At 42.4% G+C, this 7,795-nt stretch overlaps 1 protein-coding gene across 1 annotated transcript in view; it reads right to left on the bottom strand.

The window, feature by feature from the left end:
• Positions 1-1,770: 1,770 nt before the first annotated feature.
• The window catches only part of LOC103394246 (dynein heavy chain 3, axonemal-like), a 25,001-nt gene continuing 18,976 nt past the window's right edge, over positions 1,771-7,795 (bottom strand). The window contains exons 51-60 of the mRNA XM_025065379.1: positions 6,184-7,795; positions 5,873-6,098; positions 5,531-5,775; positions 5,195-5,311; positions 4,841-4,998; positions 4,560-4,727; positions 4,333-4,475; positions 4,048-4,252; positions 3,221-3,358; positions 1,771-3,103 (exon numbers count right to left, since the gene is read on the bottom strand). The exon at positions 6,184-7,795 is cut by the window's right edge and continues 15 nt beyond it. Coding sequence (XP_024921147.1) covers positions 2,750-3,103; positions 3,221-3,358; positions 4,048-4,252; positions 4,333-4,475; positions 4,560-4,727; positions 4,841-4,998; positions 5,195-5,311; positions 5,531-5,775; positions 5,873-6,098; positions 6,184-7,795 — 3,366 coding nt within the window. The 3' untranslated portion in view covers positions 1,771-2,749. The remainder of the gene's footprint in view (positions 3,104-3,220; positions 3,359-4,047; positions 4,253-4,332; positions 4,476-4,559; positions 4,728-4,840; positions 4,999-5,194; positions 5,312-5,530; positions 5,776-5,872; positions 6,099-6,183) is intronic.

Here is a 7,795-nt window from a genome sequence, read left to right as displayed (position 1 = left end):
GTCAGCTATCTCCTCCTCCTCATTCTCCTCCTCTTCCTGAGCAGGGGATGACATGACAGCAGGAGACCGACGACACACCCCCCTCTGGACCTCCTCCGCCGTGAATCCCCAGTCATTAACCACATGGTGACAGCGGGAGGTGAGAGCCTGCGTGGATGAAAAAACAGCAGATAAATTCCTCCTCCACAGCCTCCGTCGGATTATTCTGACATAAAACACTTCTGAAGTGCTCGTGTGCACGTATTCAAGTCAACCACCGGTGTGTAGCAGCTTTGCAATAGAATCAGTTTGGGATATTTTTGTACTGTAGCTGCAGCATAAGCACATCACGTGGGGGCGGTGTCCTTTGGGTTTCATGATTCTCCATTAAAAATAATGGGAACATGTCATTGGCGCAACAGCTCTGGTCTAGTCTTACCTGAATTCACTGTTCTCTAGGTGTGCTGCTGCACTATTGTACTTTAATGAACACATCCTGAGTACTGCAATATCTGTAAATAATTTTCACATGTACACGTACGTGGTGTAAGATTAATGGCTTGTATTAAACGTAAGTTTATGTTAGTTGATAAATTCTAATGCATCTTTCATCTCTCTCCGTCTGGGTCCAGCTCTGTGGTGTTATTGGGCGGCGGCAGCAGCAGCAGTGTAATAAAGCCATCATCTGTCACTGCTGTGTAGGACAGATGAGTGGGTGGTTTTGCTTCTGTTTGCCTTTTAGGCTAAATTAACCACTGCTCTGTCTGATAGACTAAGGTGGCCCTAATAAAATGGTCCAAATGTTGCAGTGGTTTTGTAGCTACTCATAAAAACCAAATTTAAATAATCTTTTTTTTTTATCTGCATTTTTCTCTAAATCAAAAAGCTTCTATCTGTGATGGGAAACATCCCTAAATCCCCATATAAATCCTTAAGAAATTATATTTTTCATGTATTTTTACTAGCAATAATTTTGTAATATATAAGTTCTATGGTCGGAGCTAAAATGATTTTCAACTTCCAATTCATCAATTTGTTCAGTAGTAAAAATGCATTTACAACTTCATATTCATTAGTTTTTAACATATTTGGTGAAGGTTAGTCTCTGAATTTCTAGACTAAGATGATCTGTGATTTAAGGGAGTTAACTTTACCTGTTTAAATGTTTCTAGTATTTAGTCTCTTGATTTACTTCATTCAGTATTTCTGCTTCTCTCAGATAGGTGTCTCTGTTCTAATTTGTGGGACTTAATTAAGGGGGGGAAAGGCCTGGATTTTCTCTCTTATATTCTTACGTTCTCACACTTTCAGCAAACAGAATTTTTTCAGTGTTCATGTACCGTACACATCGTCCAACGATGTTTTCGAGTTACAGTTACAGAACATTTCGCTTAGACAGTTGACAACGGCAGCGGTTGAAGTGTTTGATGCTGTGTCTGTGTTTGCCAAATTCAGTGTTGATTTTCATCTGACAAAAGGATCGTTCTGTTCTGTCTGCAGGACACTTTTAAAGGGAGCTGAAAGGTGAAAGCTGGAGCTGGAGTCAGACTGAACACCAAAGTTGTGGCTGATTGGATTCTGAGTTATGACTCACACACGGCCCCAGAAGTACTCTGGGGGTGAGGAGCATCTGGCTCCAGCTGCATTTTGTAATATTTGAATTGATTAAATACTTCAATATTTATGCCTTGTATAAATGGAGGACGGGCGATGATACAGGAGCTGAATTCAGACGAGTTATGTCCGAACCCACAAATGCTGACTGAAGAGAACATCAAGGGATACTGGTGTAAAATATCAGCCCTGCAGCATCATCCACAACCTGACCTGAAGTCACAGGACTGAATTTCCAAACACACACTGTCAATTTATACATAAACCCCTTTGTTTCCACAAAGCCTTTAAACCCGCGGTGACTCCATACCATGGTATGGACATGTTCTACCAGCAGAGAACATCAGAGAACATCACTCTGACACTTGAGGCCAAACCCTAATTGATATTACAGATGCCTTCATCTAGACACAGGTGAACTGTGATTGTAACCTTGATCACATAATGTTGTAGTAGTTTATACTGCTATTTAGTCTAGCCTGCCGATTGAGTGTGACATAGACATCATACTCGGAGAAATGTTTATGAACAGATAAACTGTTAGTGAACAAAAATGAAGTCAATGTATGTAAGAGTTACACAAAGGTTGTACTCAAAGTCAACAAGCTGAGCTCTGATGAAGTCATGGTTTGTTTGAGAAGGAAAGGAACCAGAAAAAAAAATTAAAATGAAAGGACCATCATTGATTGTGGGAGTCTCTGTCACGGTTGGAGGTGCACTTCTGGTATGGCTGTTGGGGAGCCTGTGAAAACTTAATGAAGAAGTTTATCAGATACCATTTTGCAACACATATATAGTATACAGTGTATATATGTACTGTATGTGTGTGATCTGAGATCACAAGCACTCTGTCAATGCCAGGAAAACATACATAACAAAACTATAATGGACATTGACACTTGACCTTTGATATCATGAGAGGAGGAAGCAAGTCTAAACACAACCAACTCTCAAACTATCTGAAAAATATATACTTGCGTTCAGTCGGTAACTGTAGTTTTAGTACCAAAAAAGATTGTACATTTCCTATTTATCTATTCATATATCTATCTATCTGTCTATCTATCTATCTATCTATCTATCTATCTATCTATCTATCTATCTATCTGTCTGTCTATTTATCTGTCTAATTCCAGGTAAATATTGCACATGGTTTCTAGTCATCCAGCTGGCAGAGGCACGCCACCCCGCGGTTAATCCAGTGTTTCTGTGGTTTGTCGGAGGGCAGCTCGATGGACAGGACATAGTTTGTGGAGTGGCCTGTGGTGGACAACGTCCCTCTGCGGGCACTGGTTTTGTAAACGGGAGAGACGTAGATGTTTTCATGTTGAAAGTTGGCCATCTCTCCCGGTTTGAGCTTGATGATGGGTAAAGGATCAAAGAGGATTTTAGGCAGGGACTCCCCAATAACCATGCTGCCTCTGTCCCAGCGTGCACCCTCCATGAAAAGACCTCGAACATACGCGCCATCGTCTGGCTTCTCGGCCATGTGGGTTTCTTCTTTGGTTACCTGGGCACAAAAGCAGAGCTTTGGATGTTTGTGTCACATCTACTTGTCTGTATAGTTCAATCATGGGCCTGAGTGGTTTCTGAGTAAAGAAAATAAAGTGGTGTCTAAATGTCTTGCCTCAAACTCAAAGCCAATATAGTCGATGGGGATTGTATACTTTCTAGCAAAGTTCTGAGATACACCAGTCAGGAATGACTGTGTGAAGTAGAAGCCAGAAAGCCAGAAGACTGTAGGTGGACCGCTGTCTATCCAGTCCTGTCAAAACAAACATTTACAAACGGATCATATTAAAAAGAAAGAATATCATTAGCATCATCATCTCTAGACAATCACACACGGCTTTATAAAAAGTAACTGCATTAGTCCTGCAGTACTCAAACTACAGTACACGAACTATTGGTGGTAATTGGGCTCCCTCTTGTGGTACAAGTGGGAATATAAAAAAAAACAAAAAAAACCCCAAACATTTGTAACTAAATGGTTGAAGTACATAAACCTAAACTCAAAAACAACATTTGAACATTGGTCACACTAACAACAAACATTTTTTGGGTGTCATCCATCAGTCATATGTGCAGAATAAACCACGTCATAAACCACATAATTAACCCCAAGTTGGTGCCAGTAATGCATCTTAGACGAGATCAAATAATACAAGCACCGGAAGCACAAACACTTGGAAATGGAAGAAAAATATGATAAATATTATTTGTACCTGTGTTCCAACTTAACATTTAGGGTGAGAAGGTGACAGTATATATTTACATTAATGACACTATGTTTTTAAATGCACTTAATACAATGACCAGAGTGTACAAGTGGCTACAGCACCCCCTGCAAGGAAACCTCACTACTCAGTATGTGGTTTGTGAATTCTTCTATCATACTCTAATGGTTTTTTCTTTGTTCAAGGTCTAACTGACCTCAAAGACTGTACTTCTTACCTGCAGGAACTGCAATCTGGCTAAGAGATCAGTCACGTAGCTGCCCAGTGGCTTCAGTGAAGGGTACGACTTGGCTGCCCACATCACGGGCACCTTGCCCACCAGCATGCTGTTAAAGACCTGCTCGAGTTCAGAAGACATAACGATCTGTCCCTTCAGAGCTTTCTGGACGTTAATCATGCTGAGACGCACCACTTCTGTGAGTCTGATGAAAAAAATAGTGAGGTTACAGAACATCCGTGAGGGTAGTATTATTGAGAATACCCAATAAGAGTACACCAGTACCTGTTAAAGCGGATTATTTCCTGCCTCAACACAGTGTTCATGGACTCCTCATACATGACAGGATATTGTTCTATCACCATTTGTATGTCAAAGTCTGCCGGCAACTTGGACAAGATGTCTTCAGCGAGCTCATTTACAACTTCCTACAATTGATGACAGTTTTCATTAAAGGTTCATTGGAAACCGTAGTAGAAACCAGTCTGCTTCAAACAACAGTTAGTGCAAACCTGGGGAGATTTAGCCCCGCCTCCCATTTGCCTGGGCAGAGTTGACAGAACACCATCAAGGAGCTGATTGGTTTCTTGATTGTCTTTAGTGATGTCAGCGTTGCTGTGAAGTCCAAACACGCAGGGGTCGGCTAAAATTGGCAGACTGCGAATGTAATCAATGTATGTCTGGGGGAAAAATATAATAAAATAAATATATATATATATATTTTTTTATGAACAACATTCTTAAAACTGTGACAACAAGTAGGAATTGATGGGCCTGATGGAAAGGTCCGTACCTGGTAGGGTCCATGAGGAGGAACGCAATACTGATCCCCCTCACAGAGCCTGTAATCTTCCCTTTCTATCAGCTCCCAGCTGTAGAAGATGGACAGGAGTGAGAGCAGCAGACGTCTGTCCTTGTCATCAGTCACTCTGCCTCCATAGTTACATTCACCTGAAACAAATATACAAACAATTGTCACAACCAAAGTAGAATGTTTCGGTACAATGCTTACAGTTTTATAAAGGTTTTAAAAGTGTCAGTGTTTGAGCTGACACTTTTGACTTTACTAGGATTTTTAAAAAAAAATCCATGCTTTATAAAATGATATCTTTGTCTGTCTGTCACTGTTGTAAATATTATATATTACCTGTCAGGTATGTTAGTGCAGCTAAAGGAACCTCCGCATACTCCTCCAAGAACATGTGGATTTGCCTGAGGCTAATCTTCAGGTCAGATTCGTTAAACTCGTAGGGAATATTCCAGCCTTAATACAATGAAGAAGATGAAAAGGACAAAAGAAAATTGTAAAAATGGCCATGCATACATACTGTATAGTTTATTATTTTAGTTCTATGATGATGACACTAAATGTTTCTGCACCTGCTCTGACAACCAACAAACTGCTATTACAAAAGGGGACAAACTTTTTGAATGTTGACATCCGAATATCTGACAGTAATGTAAAGTAAATCATTGGTTTTACCTAGAGGACCAAAGTTCCTTCTTTCCTGTACCAAGGCGTGGAAAAAGGTGAGACCAAAGAGGAATTTCTGCCAAATTTCTTGTTTACTGGAGCTCTCAAAGAAGTCGGAATCAGAAATGGGGTGACTCTGGTATGAGCGCAGCAGGTTTGCTCTTATTCCTTTAGGGGGTTCATTGGTCATCTTCAGCCCATTCTGCAGGATACTAACTGGAAACTTGTCTGACGGATAACTAGTCAACCACAACCTGAGAAGAACAAAAAAAAAACACTTGTCTCTGTAATGTTCAAACAAAAGTACAACATGTCAGTTAAAAGGGAAGCTACTGGTGCAGGACCCGTTACCTAAAGTTGCTATGCGTAAGGTCAGGGGTGATGGTCTCCTCACAGATCCTCTCCAAAGTGGGCATCCAACTGGTGGCCAGATGACAGTTCTGCAGGACAACCCACGTTCCCTCTTTGATGGCTTTGTTGATCATGTCACTTGCAATTGGCCCCTGGCCCTGACCAAGGGAAATGGTTTGGGTCATGTTGCCTCCCATGTCGAGGTCATCAGCAAACTTCAGCAGACCTGAAGGAGCACAATAAAGAGTGAGTTTTCATCACTTTAAGATAAGATCGGAACTAGAATTGACCCACGTATTTAAGTGATCCACCTGCAGTCGGATCAGAACCCGGCGACAACACGAAGATGAGAGGAGAGCAGCAGTTTGAGTCTTTGTAACTTTCAGCCAAGTCAAAGGTAGGTGGTTCAATAAAAGCCTGTCCCATGTTGGCAACTATAAAATCCTGCACCGCTGGGACCAATTTATCAGGCCTAAAGCATCTAATCACAACCATCCGGGCCATTCCATCCAACTGGTTCCAGTGGTCAGGCAACTGGCTCTTATGCGGCATTCCCGAGTCATAAAGTTTCTTCCACTCGGTGATGTTCTCCTGGACATGTTCAAATAAACCGTCCAGGTTTGGCAGTTTGGACGACCGGACAATCTCAGACCAACATTTGTCAGAGAGCCACTCTACGGCAGGATTGGGGTAAGGATTGTCCAGAGCAATGCCACCTGTTAAGAGGAAGTGCCAGACTTGGTCGTCTATTTGACCCATTCCCTGCATGATGCCCACGGTGAGCAGCAGTGAGAAGAGGAGCTTGTCCTTCTCAAAAAGAGAGCGGCAAATGTTCTTGTATATAAAGAGGGTGAAGTGTTTGACAATATTGTTAATTCTTTCAGTCACATCCTCACTCTTAGGGCTCTCAGAGATGGAGTAGGAGTAGAGGTGGATGAACCAGCTCAGAGAGTACTGATACATGGGTTCAATGTTGGCCAGCTGTGAGATGCAAAAAAACAAAATAGACGAATGCTCAGCGACTGCGCGGTAGCCGCTGCGTGTGTCATCAATTTCCTTCTCAGTCACACTGGCAATTTTCTGCTTCTCTGAGATCTCCTTGGACAGAACTTTGGAGGACGATAAGATCTTAACCGCAGCCTCGTCCTCAAGGATGTTGCCTTCGGAAGAAGAGAGCACTTCCAGAATCTTGTCCTCAATTTCCTTTAACTGCTTACTGTTGGCAGCGCTCTCCAGAATGAGCTGGTTCTTCTTCTCCTCAAGTTCAGGTCGCTCTTTAGCCACAACAAGACCCAGAAGCTGGTCCTGTAAGCCCTGTGGTGTGATCATGAAGTTGAGCAGACAGACTTTGGTGGCCACTTCAGGCAGATAGTGAGGGTTCCTCATTCCAGTGGTGATGTAGAACATAAAGTCATTGTTATATTCTATGATGTTCTCCCCTATTTTCATGCATTCCATGCCCTTCTGTTTGAACGTCTGCTTCAGTAAGATAGGATCAAGAACAGGATGAAGATCTTCTCCCACATTTTCCAAAAGGACAGGAGTTCCACACTGAATGCACTGCTCTAAGGTCCTCAAATAGTTGTTGTCCGACAGCTTGATGACAGCTAGCTTGTTGGCCTTCTCCATGTTCTTGACCCACTTGTTGGCTTGACCCTGAGGGTCAATCATCAGGGGCCAACGACGAGAGTTGAATGCAATGATACCGTTGTCTGTTGAAAAGGAGTCCACGGGAAGACCGGCAATCTGCCACGCCCTGATGGCCACCTGGTTACCCAGAGTGGAGCTGAGGGTAAAGTCTGCAGAGCAGGGGACTTTCTTGTCTTGACACAGGATGTGCCACTCTTCCTCACAGGTTGTACGAAAGTCTACGGTAAATGCCCCAAGGTAAGAAACGAGTCCTGAAGAGAGAAGGATGTCCCC

This window comes from Cynoglossus semilaevis, chromosome 18 (assembly GCF_000523025.1).
Source record: "Cynoglossus semilaevis isolate Cse_v1.0 chromosome 18, Cse_v1.0, whole genome shotgun sequence".
NCBI lineage: Eukaryota > Metazoa > Chordata > Actinopteri > Pleuronectiformes > Cynoglossidae > Cynoglossus > Cynoglossus semilaevis.
This window is presented reverse-complemented; position numbering and strand designations above follow the sequence as displayed.